General features: G+C 35.9%; 1 protein-coding gene across 15 annotated transcripts in view; it reads left to right on the top strand.

The window, feature by feature from the left end:
• Positions 1 to 12,854, top strand: part of Nhe3 (Na[+]/H[+] hydrogen exchanger 3) — a 28,732-nt gene extending 15,878 nt beyond the window's left edge. For 3 of the 15 annotated variants that reach the window (XR_011229841.1, XR_006772455.2, XM_069332785.1), the window contains 2 exons: positions 1,005 to 1,094; positions 9,515 to 10,191. Coding sequence is in view for 6 of the 15 variants with exons in the window: in XM_069332785.1 (XP_069188886.1) it covers positions 1,005 to 1,094; positions 9,515 to 9,616 (192 nt within the window). In the remaining 9 variants the exon portion in view is untranslated. Of the gene's footprint in view, positions 1 to 1,001; positions 1,095 to 3,947; positions 4,065 to 8,506; positions 8,673 to 9,514 lie in introns of those variants that run through there. The other 12 variants (XR_011229842.1, XR_006772457.2, XR_011229840.1 and 9 more) reach the window with 9 other exon arrangements.
• Positions 12,855 to 20,934: the final 8,080 nt, after the last annotated feature.

Genomic DNA, 20,934 nt, shown 5'->3' with positions numbered 1-20,934 from the left:
GGGTTCTGTGTGCATGACGGGTGAAAAGGTGGTCTGTACGTCACCGGTGAGAGGGTGCTGTGTACATGATGGGTGAGATTGTGCTCTATATGACAGGTGAGAGGGTGCTGTGTACATGATGGGTGAGATTGTGCTCTATATGACAGGTGAGAGGGTGCTGTGTACATGATGGGTGAGATTGTGCTCTATATGACGGGTGAGAGGGTGCTCTGTACGCGAAAGGTGTGGGGTTGCTCTGTACGAGACGGGTGAGAGGGTGCTCTGTACGAGACAAGTGAGAGGGTGCTCTGTACAAGACGGGTGTGAGGGTGCTCTGTACAAGACGGGTGAGAGGGTGCTCTGTACAAGACGGGTGAGAGGGTGCTCTGTATGAGACGGGTGAGAGGGTGCTCTGTATGAGACGGGTGAAAGGGTGCTCTGTAAGAGGAGAAGCTCTGTAGGGTTGAGACCACTAACCTGGGGGTTAGTGGACAGGAAACCGGCAGCTTGTTGAAGCGCCCCCGCCCCCCATTTGGCCTTGATTCTGTACATAGTTGATGAGTGAGGTTTCTGTACATAGTTGATGAGTGAGGTTTCTGTACATAGTTGATGAGTGAGGTTTCTGTACATAGTTGATGGGTGAGGTTTCTGTACACAGTTGATGGGTGAGGTTTCTGTATGTTGTGGATGAGAGGTTTTTGTCTCTGGCGGGAGTTTTCTGTACACTGCAGGTGAAGGAGGTTTCTATGAAAGACGAGTGAAAGATTTTAGTACCAGGGGAAGTAAGACGTTTGTGTGTGCAAGTTAGTTTTCAGTGCAGAATGGGTGAAAGGTATCAGTACTGATTTCTTTAAATATTGTCAATGAATGTTGATATTATGTGACTGCAACAGGTTAATTCTGAACAAGTTTCAACTTAAACCATAGGATTGCTGTGTAAAAAAATTATGTTTACAATGATGCTAATTTTTATTTTTGCATTAATGAGCCTATATATTTGTTGAGAAATTCAATTTTACCAGCAGGACCGGGATCCTCTCAATGATGACCTGCCATTAGACGACACACTCTTAGGATCAGGTGGAGTGCGTACTTCCATAGATTCTAGTAGCAAGGTGAGTGTAATTATGTAGCTTACTATGCTTTGTCTTAATATTTCAATTACATTTCTCTCCAGTTTCTGCTTGTAATGTGTATCTTGTGCTTCTTATTAATGGAAAAGGGCAAAGCTTTTGCTTTGTGTTCAGGTTGGAGTTTGTGCTTCAGCAGGGTTTTCTGTTTTTATATATCTTCACTTCAAAATCTGTATATTGCTGCACAGCCCATTTCTTTTAAGCTAGTAGGAGCACTTGATGTCTTGCTGGGCACCATCAGTGGCTTCAGCTAATGCCAGGAGAAATCACCCCATATTTCATTTACGTAATCTACATCATGTAGATCATTTGTCAGTTACAAAATATTGAGATTGAACATAGCCAGTATGAGTGATGCTAACTCTCATTGATGCAAAGTTCAAAAATTAAATGTTTGTATATGTAAATGTTTATTTATTTATTTCAGTTTGAAATTTAGAGCTAATAAAATAATTATATACAGACACTGTCAATTAGAAAATATTTAGACATCCATCTCGTAAATAAAAAAAAAAGGAATTGGTGGCATTTTGGTCCACCCTGGACCATTGTCAAGTTATTGCACGACTTGGTAATGGTCCAGGATGGACCAAAATATCGTCAGATCCTTTATTTTCAGGTTTTAGACACACATGCATTCTTTAAGAAGGAATAGTTACACATAGCAATCAAAACTATTATTATTGTATTTTTTAATTTGCTTCTTCTAGTTTCTGATTGTTTGATAGTATGTTTTAAAAATGTATTTTTTCAAATTGTAGAATAATGTACAAATTTTAGGTTTTGGGTTGCAAACTGCTTCACATATTGGGCTCCATTATCTGCATAGTCTCAACACAGATTGAGTGTTTACAAAGTACATAAAAGCTTTGTTTACTTAAGACAGTCTCAAGTTCAGACTAGGATTTGTATATTTAGTAGTTTTAGGGATTTCAATGAGCAAGTTGGGTGTATGAAATTAGTTAGATATGATTCTGATTTCTTATTCTTGTGATAATAGGCTTAACAAATTGTTTCTGTTGATCCCTATATGTAGTTCCATACTCGAGATATGGACAGATAAATGTGTAGTGGTGTAAGAAGATGGGTGAACTGGGTATGGAGGTCTTTCCTGTGTGTATGTACACCTTTTAGATGTGTTGGATAGAAAGTGTTGAAAGTTCAATTTTTTTTGTTAACCCTTGTGTGTGTGTCAAATTTGTTTGACCTAAATTACTATAATTTGTTTCATGTTCTGGTGCTATATATTTTATTTAACCCTTCAATATGTCTTTAAGGCAACTCCAGTCTGGTATCATCAATGTATTTTTGCATCACTTTTGTTATGTTTCTTCACTAGGCAACACAGGTGTAACATAAACTCAAATTATTCCTGAGAAGTAATGTTTTGTTGTAAAACAAAACAGAAGTAAAATGTTTTGATTTTATTAAGCATTCAATTGCTCCTTGATAATTTTAGTTTAATTATTGTTCCTTTATGTGTGTGGAAAAAATTAAATTTTTGTTGAACCATTTAGGACCTAATATGGTGAAGGAAATATTTAAGAAATCTTAGGTAATGGTTGGCTTAACTAAAATCATCTCTCCTCTTCATTTTTCTACTCTAGAGTGACCTCAAAATTTTCCTGCTGACCTTGAACAAAAATGCTCAATAAAAAATTTGCTTAAATCTTTGACCTTTACAGCTATTAGTATGTAATATTCATAATTTGCTTTAAAATATGTTAAATAGCTATTGATCAGCCTTTTGAAGGACAAAATAGTAAAGGAATTGTATAAGACACACGAGACAGGGGTTTGATGTATAATTTAAATACAAATGCTTTCTTGCCTAAATTCAAACAACTCAATAATCACTTGCTGATAAATTTGTAATAAAGCCTCACAGAAGCTAACCGATGCTAATTTTGGAACATGTACATTATTATTGCATATTAGACATGGGAATACACAAAATGCCATGCACATAAATACAATGAAGGTTTATATGAATACCTGTAAATTTACACAACAAATAAAAAATGTTCTTTCATACATTTTGTTGTAAAGGCTCTTGTGACCTATGCTGTTATGCTACAATGCTCTAGAAAGGGCCAAGTAATGCATTGAGTTGTATGGTTTATGCAGGTGTGTAGATGGTTGGGAACTAAAGGCATCAGGGTAAATTTCATTACCCAACTTTGAGAAAAAATTCCCTGCAAGCTAGAGGTATCGATATAGAAATTTATTTAATGGAAGTACAGTAAATCTGTTTCATTATTTTTTTTATATAGTGGGCAATTATGTTCATTGATGGTAATCATCTAATACAGTATTTGGACCTACATGTTACTGCAGCTTCTTCATTAGTCTTCTGTGGGCCAGTCTCCCACTAATCTAACTGATTTACCCACATTCCTGATGCTGTCATTTCTGCAGCATACTCATTTCCCAAATATGCAACTTCCTAAGACATTCCATCTTTGAGCTTGCCACTAATGCCATTCTGGAGTCATGCATCCTAAGCCACTTTATCATCTTTATTTTCTGGGGACATTACTGATTTATATAGCAAATTTAGTTTTCTAGACGAGTGTTACACAATTTAAAGGTTAAAATTATCTGTAGAACATATGAAGAATTTTTCTTGATCTTGTCTTTGAGCCAGTTTGGGGTCTTAATCGGCTGTTAATATATCATAGGGAAGAAAACAAAGCAAATAGTAAGACAGTTGTGTGCATTGTGAATGAATGATTGGTGCTTGACGTGAATAAAAGGTGATGTGCACTTTTTATCCTGAAAATTCACATGTAGTGTTTACTTATACATTTAACATCAAAATGTGAATTTTTTCAGGCAGGGAAAGAAGAATTTGAGTGTAAATTTGAAGCTTTACAAGGAAATCGATTAAATAAAAACATACAATATTTGTGCTTTTTTTATTTCATTACCATGTAGTGGTACACCAAAATAGCATCACAGATCATGTACAATCAATAGCTGCTATTCATTGCTGGATATAAATGTGGATGTTAATACAAATCACAGTCTAAGAAGATTGTGCACTTGTTGTAATCTCCGACTTACACTTGGGAAGAAATAATTCATAAATGAATTATATCGGTTTGTCTAAAAGGAATTGCCCATCCAGCAAACACAACTTTGTTCTTTTCAGGCTCACTTATGAGCCACGTTATCAGAAATATCAATTTGATTTAACTTGATATTTCAACTTGCAACTTAAATATTAACTCGCAACTTAACACTTTTGCGCTTTGGGCGAGTGCCTGACCGCCCCAAGGTGTGCCGGGCTTTTCAGAGGAGTGCGTGGTAATACTGAAAAGTGTATGCTCTTTTCAACTTTATCATTTTAATTCTCATCCTAGGTATTTCAATTTGGTATCAATGTGTTCAAAATAAAATTCCCTACAGGAGTACATATATGCATATAAAGTCCAAAAGTGTGGAGTACCACCCGCACCAAAGAGAAAGTGACAGTGTGTTACCCGTGAAAGCTCAAGAGCAATAAAATGTGTATACTCTCTTTCACTTTGGTCACCTCAATTCTCGTATTAGGTCTTTCAATTTGGTAATAATGTGTTTGCAATAAAATTCCCTACAATAGTATATGAATATAATGTTCACGGCCATAGCATGCTCCGCCCACAGTCAAGGCGAAAATAGGCCAAATTTTCTAATTTTTTTACGCAATACTGCGTCATTCCCGCACAATCGTCTAATAAATTTTTGACACCATACTGCATCATTACCGAGTGAAAGTGTTAAGTTGTGTTAAGAAACACAACCTGATCTGTGTTAGGAAACAACCTAATAATGAGCGATGTATGTAATTGCGTAGCAGGAATACAGGATAGAATTAAACTACTCGTTGGTAGAGAAAGTAGTAAGTACCTCAGCTGGATATTTAGAACTATGAAGGAATTATTGTCACAAAGACATGGCTTATTAACAGGCATTTTGAGTCCTATTACAGTCAGAACTGTGTTGTACGAGCTGTGTGTTTGGAGTGATTTTTAATCTGGAATAGCCCAGAGGTTACTGAGGTAGATTTGTAGTGTGCAAATTTCTATAATTTCATTGGCACTTGCACAAGGAAGATGAAACTCACAGATAACAACAAAGAAATTAGTGGAATACTGAGGATACAGTAGGATTGGTTTCAGTGAACCCCTGAACACACCGAATATTGATAATTCAAGCAAATTTTTCATGAATGTGATGTCAACATCACATCATACATCAGATATCACCTGAACCCCACTAGATTTGAAGTATCCATAGACAGTATGCCTATGCACTCTGTACCTTGCCCAGATTCCTGGAAAATCCATATTCATCAGGAATTGCAATAAACCACTACTGTATCACAGGTGCTTAACAATATTTGGAGATGAAGCCAAGATTCCAGTGTTATCCCAACATAAACACTGGAGATTGTTCTACTCCACAAAGGAGGAAATAAAATGGAGGGAAAACATTATAGACAGCAGTAACATCACATCATAAAAATCTTTGAATAAGTGTGTTAAGACGTAAGATCACAAAAACACATTAGAGTCACAGCATCTACATAACGCTGCACAATATGAGCTCAGAACAGGGCATTCCTGACACTCAATTGCTAGACCATTATGACATGGCCTTATCTGCCATAGAAAACAAGTAAAACGCTGATGTAATGTACACACAGTTCATAAAGATTTTGACAAGTGTTACCATGATGTTAGTGTGCACACAAGGAATTGCTGGCAAAATAGGGAGATGGATCTTTAATTTCCAAATGAACATAACCCTGTGTGTAATAGTCAACAAAGTATAATCCTAATCCATATCATCCACTGTGGAAAGTTCAGTCCCCCAAGGTATTGTGCTTGATCCAGTTCTTTTTCTCATTGTATCAGGTATAGACGAGATAAACTCTAGGACCGTATCATCCTTTGCAGGTGACTGCTAGGATGTTGATGAGAGTAGACACTATAGAGCAGGCATGTTTAACATGTGACCTTTTGCAAGCACACATGCAGCCTGCAAAAAGGGATACTGTAATTTGGTATATAATATAATAAAATAGAAAAAAATATTCTGCAATAATTTGTATTAAATGACTTCAATTAGTTGTCATGTGTGGCCCTCATGATAACATAAATGTGACCCATATGGCTCTCTGGGGACCCTCAGTTTGACATGCCTGCTATAGAGGACACAGAAAAGCACCAAACTGATGTAAATCAGGCCTTTCAATAGGCCACAGAAAATATAAAAATGGAAGCCATATATAAAACTGCAGTCAAATCATCACTATAGAACCAAAAAGAAGTATACAGTAAAAGATTTGGTAGTAGTAATGTTGGAAGATTTAACATTTAATGAACACAGTAAAATAAAGTAGCTGTCATTGCTGCAAGAGACAGGTTGGATAACAACCCTTTCAAGCAAAAGATGCCATACCAATGATACTTTTTAAGACACTACTGCTCTCTAGGAATATTGCTCCACAATAACAATCCCATTCAAAGCTGGAGAAATTGCTGACCTGGAGAACGAGGAAATAGCTTTTACTGCCTAAATCTAGTCAATAAAATCTAAATTATTAGAACCACTAACAATTTTTAATTCTGTATTTCCTAGGGTGCAGGTGGAAAAGATACATAATAATTTGCATTTGGGGAAAATATTAGAGGGATTGGTTTTAAATCTGAACACGGAAATAGCACCACATGAGACCAGGAGGCATGGCAGGAAATGCAAAATTGCCTCATAAAAAAAGCAGAGGTGCAGTAGGTAAACTAAGAGAGAATTCTATCATTAAGGGCCCAAGAATTGTCAACACTCCCTCAAAAAGTGAGAAGCATAACTGGCCAACCTCTCATGGTGATCAAGAGATAAACGCCTCTAAAGGTTACATGAAATTAATGTGCTAGATTTTTTAAGTACAACTATTAAAGAGAACAATGAAATTTTGTAAATGTTATAAGAACAATAGTGAGAAAGAATAAGGTGAAGGAAGGATTATTTGTTATGAAGCAATGAATAGGTTCTTGTGTTATAGTTCACAGTATGGTTACTGTATAAGTGAGAACTTTGACAGCTAATGGGTATTTGATTGCTCACTCCTATAGTTTGCGAAGTTCTTCCTGCAGTACTCTACAGTCCTCGGTTTTTACTTTCCTAACTAGCTATGCATCATCTGTAAACATTGACACGTGCAACTTCACTCCCTCGGGTAGGTCATCATACAATTCCTGTCGTCAGTGACAGGAAGCACATGGCTTACCAAGGTCCCCCTACTGTCCTTTCCCAGGATGCCTTGCGCAACAGTAGCCTAACTCCCAGTACTTATATATTGCTGGGTGAAAGAAAATGTGCCCAACCATTTTTGTCCTACCCGCAGATTAAAATTGGGATCCTTGATTGGGAGTCGAGGCCATAGGCCAACCTATGACTTTAATTTTGTATTAAGTACTGCACATGTATTTACTCGGCATACCTGTCTTAATTTATAGGTGCTTTTAATGTTCTATAATAAATTATCCAAATGTCAGAAACAAAAGTACAGTAGACTGTATTTGGTGTTTCTTTTCCGTTGGGGAACTTGAAGAAAAATGTGTCTGGTTTTTTACATCCTACCAGATACACCTTTCGCCACCTGCTTAGCGATACATCAAAAGTTTATATAGTACAGTACTCATTTGCAGTCTGTGATGCTTTATATCCTTCCATAACATTAATTTTGATTACATTTATCAGAAATTAGTGATCTTGAGTCTTGTACAAGAAATGCTTTACCATCATTGGGTGAGGCATAGTATTTCAATCATTCTGCTTCGATAAATGGCTGTAGTACTGTGTCTTCTGATCGGGAAGCAAAAGTTTGTGGACAGTGCAGTACAGTTTTATCAAAATGCGGTACAGTAGTAATAAGATAATGAAGGTGATTATGCCCTTTAACGATTGTCTGTAGATTTCTTTGCTGTATGATTGACAGTAATTGCTAAACAATGACAATTTTTGTTTTCCCCTTCAAAAAAAGTCAGTAGAGTTAGTATGGAACTTTAGACATTGTAAACTTTAAATAATGGTAACCAGCTTCCATTATTGTTATACTCTAATTATATTATAAGGTACTGTCTTTACATAATATTGTGGCATTTATTTATTTTCTAGAATTTTGTCAGTGTCTGCAAGATTGTTTCAAAATTGCAGTTCCTACTTAATCTTTGTATTGTTCAGCATCAGTAATGTCCTCAGCTAGAAAATCTAACATTTTGTAGCTAGTGCCATCTCTTTCCTTTTGCTCTTATTTTCATGCTTATTTTGTTTCTTTCTTTTTTTGTATTTTTGTTCCATGATAACTTACGGACGGACCCATCGGCTCTGGTTCTTGGATACTAAAGCGGGAGCGTGACTCTGCAGATAATCGTAGCCAACTCAGTATTGACGCCCAGAATTTCATGTAACTAACGACCCTGTTCACCAATCACCACCACCACCACTACTAACTACTACTACTACTACCACCACCACCACCATGGAACTACTAACTACTGAACGACCAGACTGGTATGTGACATGGCAAGCAGGCATTTGGTTTGAACATTTTGGATCTGTTGCACTATTATCATACTACCATCCTCCGGGTGTCTGGAGGAACTTCATTTACTGTGCAACAAACCAAAATTCAAATTGAGCATAATTAAGCTGTGCAAATTAGGCATAATGTTTACGTCATTTTAATGTAATACCAGTATTTAAACATTTTAAATTAATGTTTTATTCTAAAACATGGCCATGTCCCACAGGAGGTCGTATGTATGTTGTTGCATTGTTTACAATGTTCGTGGATTGTTACATTTGTTGTGAATTCAGTACATATACTGTATTCAAAAATTGCACCTAAAATAATTGCAAACCAAATGCTTAACAAAGCAGCTATTGCCTGTCTTCATTGCACTGGTTGGATGTCTTTGATGTTCTGTGTTTTGTTTTCATTTGCGGCTTATTTTTTTTTTTTTTATCTTCACCAAACCAGAGCGTTTGCAAATGATTGAAAAATCATTAAGGTGCAAATGTTTTTAACCCGTATGCCTTTTGATGTCCTTTTCAGAATACACTTGTCCAGGGATATACTGCATTTCACACTTCAGTTCGACAGGTTGACAAGTTGTCACTATGCTTCTATACTTCTTTTGTGTCCTATGCTTGATTCATTTATCTTTTGTTTCTTATTTTTAATGGCAAATGATCATCACATGTTGTATTTTTTGCATAATGCTATCATTTATTATTTAGTATTTTTATACAACCTTCAAATAATGCCTGTAATTTGATATGTATGGCTAAAATTTTGTAAAAGGAAGAGGCATATATAACGAAGTACAGTACCTATATTTGTCTTTTTCCAGAGTGTATCCAACCCAGTATATGATGGTGATTTGGGTCTGGGCTCTTCAGGAAGTGTGCCAACCCGAGTGTCTGTGGCTGGCTCTCGTGGTCATGAACTGTGAACTCTGTGGCTAGTTCTTGTGGTCATGAGCTGGAACACTGACTAGCTCTCATGGTTATGATGTGTGAACTCTGCAGCTAGCTCTCATGGCCATGATGTGTGAACTCTGCGGCTAGTTCTCATGGCCATGATGTGTGAACTCTGCGGCTAGTTCTCACGGTCATGATGTGTGAACTCTGCTGCTAGTTCTCACAGTCATGATGCGTGAACTCTGCGGCTAGTTGTCATGGTCATGTGTGAACTCTGCGGCTAGTTCTCATGGTCATGTGTGAACTCTGCGGCTAGTTCTCATGGTCATGTGTGAACTCTGCGGAGAGCTCTCATGATCATGATCAGTGAATAATGTAGCTAGCTCGTGTGGTCATGACCTATGCAAACTGTGGAGAGCTCTTGTGGTTATGAAGAGTGAAGAGTGAGCACTGTGGCTGTGTCTGGATCTTGTAGTCATGATCTGTGAACACTTTAGCTGTGACTAACTCTTGTCCTTGTGATCTGTAAACACTGTGCCTGGCTCTTGTGGTCATGATCTGTGAACACTTGCAGTCTACTCCTAATGACACATATCTTATAAGAAAACGGAAAATATTTTGTTACAAGTGAAGAACGAAATGGATAAAAAAAATCCAGATAATTAGCTCATGGTTAAGTAAAATGAAAGAATATAAAATGTAATTGTGATCCTTCAGTATGGGTCTCTGAGAACCAAAAGTTTGGCAGTAGATCTGTCTATTTATTTTGTTTTTGTTTGCAAACATATTGGCAAAGAACTGGAAGAAAATGTAAGTAATATTATTATTATTATTCCATTATGGGTGAATCAAGTGGTGATACCTATATTGTATAAACTTGAATGTGCTAGTTGGCAAGACAAATATCTAATTTTCAACACATGAAAAATGGAATTACATGAGCTGTGATGTTTTAGTAGTGTGTGAGAACATTGTTTGCTGGGATTACACTGTCTAATGTCAAGCTATTGTTATGTGGAAGAAGTAAGCAAATGTCCTGACTAGGGCAGTTTTAATGTATGTATATACAGCAATGAAACTTATCTAAAGAAATTTTGTTGTGTTCAAATGAAAATTGAATCTGCGGATAAGATTTCATAGAATTAAAATACTGTAATTATTTCTAATTTTGTGTTGTATAAGGATTTCTTAAGCATTATTGGAAAGTTATCTCAGTATCAGTAATTTTTTGTTGTCAATTAAGATTAGCAGTGTAATTTACAAAACAGTTAATTTTCAAAGGGTTGTGAAAGACTAATCACTATCAGTATTTTTTTAATTAATGTGGAAATATGCAGACCAAAAATTATGTTGTTGATTCATTTACGTTGAAATTTCCCTCAAGCTGTTCACTCAGTGCACTTAACAAGTATGTGTTCGTGTTCCCATATGTATCAGTACTGTATCTCATGCACATGTTCCTGCTTGTGAATCATATCAAGGATTAGTATAATGCATGTCTCCATGCTTGTGTGCTTACGTGAGGCTTAATACGAGTCATGTGATTACGCTTGTGCTCTTTCATGAGGATCAGTGTAACGCATGTGTTGTGCGTATGTTCTATCGAAAGGACCAGTATGATGTATGTGTTCTCCTGTGAGGATTAATGTGTTCTCTTGTGAATATCAATTTGATGCACGTGTTCTTTTGTAAAGATCAATATAATGCATATGCCCATACTAGTGTTCTCTTGTAAGGATCACTGAGTGCATGTATCTATGCTTGTGTGTTCTCAAGATCAGTGATAATTTGTTCTCCCCCCCCCCCCCCTTCCTAGTATGTTCTTGGGAGGATTAACATCTCTGGCACATGCTCATGCTTGTATATTCTGGTGAGGCTCTACGGTCCTTGTCTCATGTGTTCATGGTTGTGTGTTACCTAGTATATTATACATGTTTTTGTTTTATATTTTCATATTTATACCACTAGTAATGTTTTTGCCCGACTATACTGTGTATCTGGATGCATATACCCATGAGGACGTGTTTGTAAGTGTACTTTAAAATTGTCTTCTATTGCATTCATTAAAATAGTATATTTATATATATTCATTAGAGATACAGTATAAGCAATGTTTATTTATAATGAAGCCTGGGTGGTGACTGAAAGGCTGCTCTGAATCCAAGAGTTGTGCTGAAATATTCATAGAATTAGATACCCAGGATAACTACAATAATGTATTTCATAGCAGTTATGTTATACTCTGCTTCTGAATTCTTCAGAACTGCTATAACAGACTCTTGATCTAGTTATTTGAATAGTATGCAATCTGTTTTTGAATGGGCAAAAACAGACCTGTAACCTTCCAAGTTGTGAAGAGATAATACAATTAGTGGAAAGCTTATTTTCTAAATTGTATTCTTCTTCTTCACTGAGAGCTTCTCTCACATAAGCTTTACTCTTCCTTCTCTTAAGAGTATATATTATACCCAAGCACTGATTATTCTTACCAGGACAAGTACCAGAAGTTTAAGATTTTTGATGTGAAGTCTCATTATTAGTCAATGTAATGCAAGAGATACTAAAATATTTTAGTTACCCAATCATACACAACCTTAAATATAATCATTCAAATGTAGCTACCCAGAATATATTCCCACTGCATAGTCTTATGCTAAGAAGAGTATATATACAATATGATATGATAGTCTTAAAATACAATATGATAGTCTTATGCTAAGACTATATAATACCAGCACAGTTTATGAAGCTGTTTGTGCTGATCAAGAGGAAGACAAATCTGGAATATGGGAAAATTGTTTTGAAAATTAAAATTTGCAGAAAAGGTCATTTATCATTTACCTGCACAGTCTTTATTCATTAAAATAAGGATATGATATTCAAAAATTTAATTTGGGATTCTTTGGTCTTATTGTAAACTATGGAATACTTGAATGATAAATTATGCTTTTCTGATTTGATCATAAGACAGTTACTCAATTCCAAAATACAATGATACGAGTCAAATATATTAACTATTGTTAAATTATCATGTTTCATGAATAAAATATTTTAGGTCTCTTTGGTTTTAAAAAGTTTGCACCTTATATATATAGGCTTCTTGGAACCTTGTTTTGGTAACTAGAATAATTGCTGCAAATGGTACCAGGTATATTATAGATTTTTCTTATAAATATTGTAATTGTGTGACAAACACTAAGCTGGTCATGTTTGTTGTTATTCCCATTGATTCATATTTATCTTAAGTTTGCATATAAATGTTCTTAAGTGCTTAATGTTTTCTTTGTACCTATCTTCCAAGAGGAGAGGAGGGAATGAGGAGAAGCTATTTCAATGATTCATCCTCAGTTAAAGACTTACCATAGACATTTTTATGCTTCATTGTGGTAGTAAAAATAGAAGAAAACTAAATGTTTAAGAACTGAATGGCCATCTGTCCAAGCACATGGCTTCATCTTAAATCCTGTTAAACCAATGTGGCTTTAGGGTTTATATTTATATCTATTTTAAACACTTTGTTTCCTCCAGAAATAAGGTATGGTTACAGTGAACCATTTCCTCTAGTCATATAAAAATCATGCTTGAGCATTTTGAGAATGATTACCAGTACAGTTATTATAATGGAATTGACAAAAAATGTAATCAACATCTAATTTGTATTCCTAGTGTATCTGACGCAAGTAAAATACATGTGAAAAAGAATGCAGACATTTGCAGACTTTATACATTAGAAATAGAGCAATGGTGATGATTTTTGTTCATTACTAAAACTATCCAGAGTAGTTAACACAATATTTACTTTTACCCATTTTATGCTTTGAAACCTGCTTTTTGTATTATACAAATCCCATTCTTGAATATGTGTACTATGATTCTGATTGTTTAAAGAATATCTTAGTCTTTGGAAAAACTCATGTTCAAGTATGATTTAAGGAAATTATGAAAATATCACCACAAATACAATTTCATATGGCAGACTTTGACTTGAATAGTAAACACTAGGGTTTGAGAGTAATTTACAACTGAGATGCTCTATGTCTTTGACTTAGCTCATTATATAGCCTTACTGTTAATATGCATACAGTATCTTATAATTTGAATTGTATTTTAAATGTGATGTGTATTTGATATCAAATAATACAGTATAGCACATTTTGTCACATAATATTACTAGAATATTTTATTAATGAAAATTATAAAATCAGATGCAACTATCTAAATAATATTTGATTGTAAATACAGTATAGATTGTATATAAATACTGATTATAATATCCAGAAGTATATTTGTACTTATTTTTGTTTTTCTATGCCACATTGAGTGTTAATGCAAAAACCTTAAATTATTCTCAAAATAAAATATACTGCATATTTATTGTAGATTTTTTGTTATACAAATGTTTCCAATGAAGAACTGAATGTTAATGGCAAAGATCATGCTGGGCCTCACAAGCAGCAGTGGCTTGCGAGACGTAAATAAGTACAGTAATGTAGAGTGCATAGAAGTGGTCTGTGAGGATCAGTGGAGTTTAAATAATGTGCGTCATCAAATGAGAATATTTGGTGACATAACTAACAATTATCACTTTCTTGCTACCAATATGTGACAGTAAAAAATCAAGATATCGGTGGACTTTTTTAAGGTGAATAATTTTTGGTTGTCCCTTCATTTCATAATCTATAAAACCAGCTAGGGAAATTAGAATAACACAATACCTTGTGCCCATGATTTATAAACTTATGAATTATATTGGTGATAATTTCATTGTTCATGGGTGGAGTTTAGAAAGCAATTCAATATTTTGGGAATATGTTCAGATTTTATATTTCTTGAAATGCTTTTTTAAATATTTATATACCACAGACATTTATGGCTTGAGATTACAGTAGAATCATCTGATTAATTTATAGTTCATACCAGTGGTGAAATACTTTTCTTTGTACCATTGTTTTTCCTAGTGATTGAACATATATTTGGTGAAAGTTGAACCATTTACTAGAATGTAGATTTAAATGTATTGTACGTATATACAGTATATATATATATATATATTACGGCTGTGAAATGAAAACTTTTCCTCCCTAAGGTACTACAGTTAAATGGGAAGAGTAAATGCTTTCTTATTATTTATTTCAAATATGTAATATATGTTGTTAAAGGCTAATCTCGACACTACTACAGCTTTTTTAAAAGCTAAACAAAATTGAAGGATCCCATTCTAAATCATGCAAAATGAAATGTCTATTCTGAAATTCCTTATGACATGAACCTAGTTCTTTACTCTCCAGTGTACTACCAGAATTACTGGAGTAAAATGAGCCACTAGTCTGTTATTCTTTTGTTTGGGTGTCAGTTTGTCATAGTGATATGTAACAGCATATAACACTGCAAATTAGACTTGTTTTCATCCAGATACTGACCAAGTTTTTGCTAGTGCTGGGTATGAACACGTGCACCGTTTTGCGTTCCACATTTCAGCATCTTACTTAGTGTAATGCATGGTGAAAATAGCTGTTCACTTTTGAATACCTTTAATGTGTGCATTTTTATTTGCCATTTTTCCATGATTTTTGTTATTTACTGTATATTGTATTTAATCCCTTGCACATGGAGTTAGAACAATGAATATGTTCTTAATGTTTAACCTCTTTATGGGAGCTTTTTTGCATTCTTTATGGGAGCTATTGCATTCCAATTAGGATTAAAGATTTTTTCATGTCAGCTTCATCCTTGTTGTGAAATTTAAATGAATGGTGATTTTGAAATACTGTTAGGTACACGTTTCCAATATTCCAGGATATGTTGTGTTTGCTGGTTAAGTCATTTTTGTTTGTGAAAGTAATAACAAAAATTATTATTATTATAGTGCCATACTGTACCATTTTTAAGATGTGCAAGAAATAGAACATGAATGTTTTTTAATTGTAGTGTGTACCATAATTGTGGTACATCGCAGTTTAAACACTGTAATCAGTTAATGGGTCTGCTTATGTTATACATTTTAATTTTGTAGGTTTTGCAAAATATTTACATTTTTAGAGATTGAACAGTACACCTAGATATTTCATTTTTATCTAGCATATTATTAGTATTTGACTGAATTCTGGCTAGCGTTTTAGGTTACACTGTCTCAGAGCATTAAGATACCCAGTTCATATAAACTTAATGTTACACTATTGAGAAGTGGTAAACACTGGTTGTTGTTATAATTTAAACGTTATTGTTGCAAATATAATGAGTTATCTAATACCTGTATACTTTAAATGAAAGTTGATTTTATTGCACAATTTTTTTTAATAGGTTAATTAAATATATTTCAAAAGCTTAGATTTGTTAAAATATAAGCGTTTCATAAAGTTTTCCATGAGAACAATCACCAGTGAAGAGCAAACAGTTGAGAACAAACAGTAGAGAATGACCAGTGGAGAACATGACCGTATCAAACTGCTTAATTTTTTCTCCTATTAATCAAAATAATTGCCGGTATTTAAAATGTATATCCTTCTTATAAATCTGAATAATAATGTGAACAAACATTGTAAATGTTCTCGTATGTCCATGTGGTGTACCCTTGAGACACTTTGGCATCACCATATATGCCACATTGTGTACTACACTTAAATTAGGACTAGGTACAGTATAAATAAACATAATGCTTTCCTAGGTCTATTGGGTAGATTATTTTTTCGTTAAATTGTATTATCTAAGTAATGATTGGTATTGTCCTTTCACTGCTTGCATAGCTGTTCACATTTACTTTTCACAGCTTTAATCAAAATTCTTTAATTAGAAAATGAACTGCTTTAGGCTGAAACTAAGGTATGCTATCTTTGGAAAATGTATCAATGTGTCTAATATATATTAGTTTTGTCATTTCATACTAACATAGGAGGATGGCTGAGCATTTGATATATCAAGTGCATGCTACTAAAATTTAATACTGTTCATAATTTTGATTTGTCTCATTTTAATGTGAGCTAAATATTGCAGGAGACATGCAGCCTCACGTATATAACTGCATGGTGAAGGCCATGCTGTGTTGTGCTGAATCTGTGTAGAAGGGATTAAATACATGGAGACCAAGTAGGGTTTTTAATCTATTTTTGCAGATTTTGGGATAAATGCAATCTTTGTCAACATAGTTATTTATTAGATTTTTTATGGTGTGATTTAATACAAGTAGTGAAGAGTCTTTATCATGCAGGTAATAAATTATCCCACTGTGGTTTAGTATTAAATAAAGCAGCTTTGCTTTGTTATAAACTTGGGTTAAGATTGAATATAATTCATTAAGAAGCCCTCATTTGCCTTTTATTGAATTGAATGCAACCTTCAAGACATGATGTGTTGCCTCATTGTTACTCATTGAAATATTGATGACACATCTTGTTTGTTAATTATTGTGCTTATATTTGCCATGTTTAAGAACTGGTAATTACAGTAGATACATATATTACTGGGAAATGTATTTCAAGTTCATTCACAACTAGATGTATGAAAAGTGAGAGCACGAAAAAGCAAACATTTTTGTGCGAGCTCATAACTCATAACTCTGGATTTGCACCAGACTACCTCGATAAGACACACGCTTCTACCTCACAGGGAAACAAATGGCCCAAATAACTTTTATACTTTTTTTTTTTTTAAAGTACCAGCACTATAACTTAACCCACCTGTTGTGCCTTCCCATCACCTGTTGTACTTTCCCACCACCAAATGGCGGCCCACCTGTTGTGCCTTCCCCATCATCTGTGCCTGCCTATTCATTATTTAGGTAATGTTAGGCTGATTTGGTTAATTCTACGGACCACGAGAGATCCGCACTGTCATACCTGGTTAGCAGTGTTGTTTGCCCTGCGGACTTCAAGCGTTCCTGATACGAGAGATGACTTAGCTCTGGAATGACTTTTGTTGCCCGGTGTTGCACCTTCTATAGAGCAGCTATATCCTCCTGAAAATTAGGTCTAAATATATAGTAGTAAGTAAGATTACTTACATGGTAAGATTAGTTGGTGACCCGTTCTCCCACAGAGGGGTCGCATTTTGACCCATACTTTACCTATATATAAGGCAAATAATTGTCGTATAAGAAAATGGTAGCGGCTCACGAAATTGACATACTGTTCTGTTTTCTGTTTTGCAGTCTCTGGTAGGTTATCTTGAAATGATTTCGGGGCTTTAGTGTCCCAGCGGCCCGGTCCTCGACCAAGCCTTCACCCCAGAAAGCAGCCCGTGACAGCTGACTATAAAACCCAGGTACCTATTTTACTGCTAGTAACAGGGGCATAGGGTGAAAGAAACTCTGCCCATTGTTTCTCGCCGGCGCCTGGGATCGAACCCAGGACCACAGGATCACAAGTCCAGCGTGCTGTCCGCTCGGCCGACCGGCTCCCGAGCGGACAGTTTCTTAGGAGGACGGGCTGCAACCCCTGTATGACTTTCACCGTACTAAGTTGTAGCGTGCACCTTGAAGACATCTCTTGGAAGGATGCGGAGTCACGTAGTCGTGATCACTCGCTGTAAAGACCACACACGGCCGAAGTACGTCTCCATTGCTGCATTTCTAAACATTAATATCAAGTTAATTAGTTTGTAAGATTTGACAATTAAGATTGAGATGTTAGGAAAACTACAACTGGTGTAGTTATATTATGCAGATGAAAAGTCACAATAACGTGGCTGAAAATGTTGACCAAACCACACACTAGAAATTTAAGAAGAAACGTCGTCGTCTCTTTACTTTATATTAAGACTTATATTATAATTATATATGATCCTTCAGAGTTTTAGTCTAGTTCATTTACTGTGCACCCCATACCCATCCTGGGTGAGTGGCAGAGCAAAAGCTCTCACAGCTACAAGCAAGTTAATCTTGATCAGCTATAGTTACATAGATTAATATACATATCAGTATTTTTTAAAGCATGATGGGTTTAATAACTGGAGTACAAAACACTAACTAATTTATGCTTGTGGCAAGTTAGTTACATATATTGCTGACTGGTGACACACATTCCTTGCCACCATGTCAGTATTAATTTAATAATATTCAGATCACGTTGAGTGCGAATTTTTTATAATGCCATGGCAACTAATCTGGAAGATGTAACGAATATCACTAAGTTTTTATAAAACAGAAATATGTATAAATATATGAGTTACATTACTATGATCTGAGTGATTTGGTGAATGACTAGGCTGTATGTGACTACTATAAAGACGTGAGGCTTGGAAGGTTTACTTTGTGGAGCCGAAGTTATATACCCGTGTATGTTAGATAATCTTCGTCATAGATTGATGTGGCATGGGTTCGTATCCTAGCCGGGGGAGGATTGACTAGGCACCAATCCTTACCTGTAGCCTCTGTTCACTCAGCAATGAATGAGTTTCTGATTGTTAGTCAGATTTCCGAAAACGCAGATTTTAATAGCCTAGGAATTTTTTTGGATGCAATAGATTGAAAAGTTGGGTGGAAAGGTCAACTATGAAGTTCGTATAGCAGGGCAAGCAAAAACAAATCCTTAAGGTTTTTTCAGTTATATCGAACAAAAATTAGGGAAAGGATAGGTCCATTTAAAACTGAGACAGGTCAGATAATTGATAATGACGAAGAGATGAGTAATATTTTAAATAAATATTTTATCTGTATTTACTAAAGAGGAACTTAACATAATGCCTTCAGCCGAACAAGTCTATGTTGGTGGGGAAGAGGACAGGTTGACTAGTTTAGCAGTTACCAGGGAAGACGTTATTAAACAAATAGTAAAACTCAAGCCAAACAAATCCCCAGCAGGGCCGGACGAAGTGTTTGCCAGGGTTATATTGAGGTTATCTTGAGTTGATTTCGGGGCTTTAGTGTCCCAGCGGCCCGGTCCTCGACCAGGCCTCCACCCCCAGGAAGCAGCCCGTGACAGCTGACTAACTCCCAGGTACCTATTTACTGCTAGGCAACAGGGGCATAGGGTGAAAGAAACTCTGCCCATTGTTTCTCGCCGGCGCCCGGGATCGAACCCGGGACCACAGGATCACGTGCCAGCGTGCTGTCCGCTCGGCCGGCCGGCTCCCTTGGTGCTTAATTAAAGAATGCAAAGAGGAGCTTTGCGAGCCGTTGTCTACCATATTTATTACTCTACCAAATTGTTCAGTATTCTAACTTTTTTAATGAGATCTGTCCTGTCATGCCTGGTTTGCAGTGTTGTTAGCTCTGTGGCCCTCAACCGTTCCTGATATGAGAGATGACATAGCTCTGGCATGATTTTTGTTGCCCGGTGCTGCACTTTTTCCAAAACAGCTATGTCCTTCTGAAGATGGGGTCTCCATGTTTGGATATAGTTATCCAAATGGGGGCCGCACCAGAGATTTATAAAATTGAATCACTACCTTCCATTCCTTAAAGTCTGAGGTACGCTTGATTATTACAAGGGGTCTGGTTAGTTTTTTGACTGCTGCTCCCACCTGTTGTGCAACTTTCAGTGAGTGGTGGATTGTGACTCCAAGGTCCTTTTCTTCTTCAATGTGCTGTAATGGAATTTGGTAGTTGTGGCGTAGGTTGCTATGCCTCACATGCAATGTCTTGCATGACATTATCTGTTTAAATTAAGGACCTGCCCGAAACGCTAGGCGTGTTAGTGGCTTTACAAGAATGTAAAAAAAAAGACTGGGTAAATAGTCTTAAATCGGAAAGACTTGGGTAAATACTTGTTTCGGTAACAGGGGTGTTGATTTGCGGAACCAGTTTCCACGTGGCGTGGTAGAGGTGGGGTCCCTTGATTGTTTCAAACGTGGATGTGACATGTATATGAGTGGGATTGGGTGGTTGTAAATAGGAGCTGCCTCGTATGGGCTGGATGAGGTGGGGGGGTGGTGTGCAGGACAAACATATAAATTGTGACACTAGCTCTCCACATATGTCAGTTGCTTATTAATTTAGAAACTGTACTTGTGGTCGATCTCGAGCCCAATGATGATGTGATGACTTATATGGAATTTTGTAACTAGCTCATCAAGATTGTGACTTGCTTAGCTAAATGAATTGTGGGGTTCAGTCCCTGAGCCCATTATGTGCCTCTGTAACCCTTTCCACTACCGCCCACAAGATGGGTATGGGGTGCATAATAAATGAACTAAACTAACTCGTATGGGTCCAAGAGGCCTTCTGCAGTTGCCTTTGTTCTTGTGTTCTTATATTCTTATGTAAAAACATGAATGCTATGTACTCTCATAAACCCAGTGTACCTTCTTGTATAAATAAATAAATAAATAAATAAATAGTCACTAGGGTTACAGGCTCACCATTGCCCGTGCTATATTGAAATTTTATTTCCGAGTAGGCTAAATCTAAAACGACATA

The sequence above is a fragment of the Procambarus clarkii genome, chromosome 28, assembly GCF_040958095.1.
Source record: "Procambarus clarkii isolate CNS0578487 chromosome 28, FALCON_Pclarkii_2.0, whole genome shotgun sequence".
Lineage (NCBI taxonomy): Eukaryota > Metazoa > Arthropoda > Malacostraca > Decapoda > Cambaridae > Procambarus > Procambarus clarkii.
This window is presented reverse-complemented; position numbering and strand designations above follow the sequence as displayed.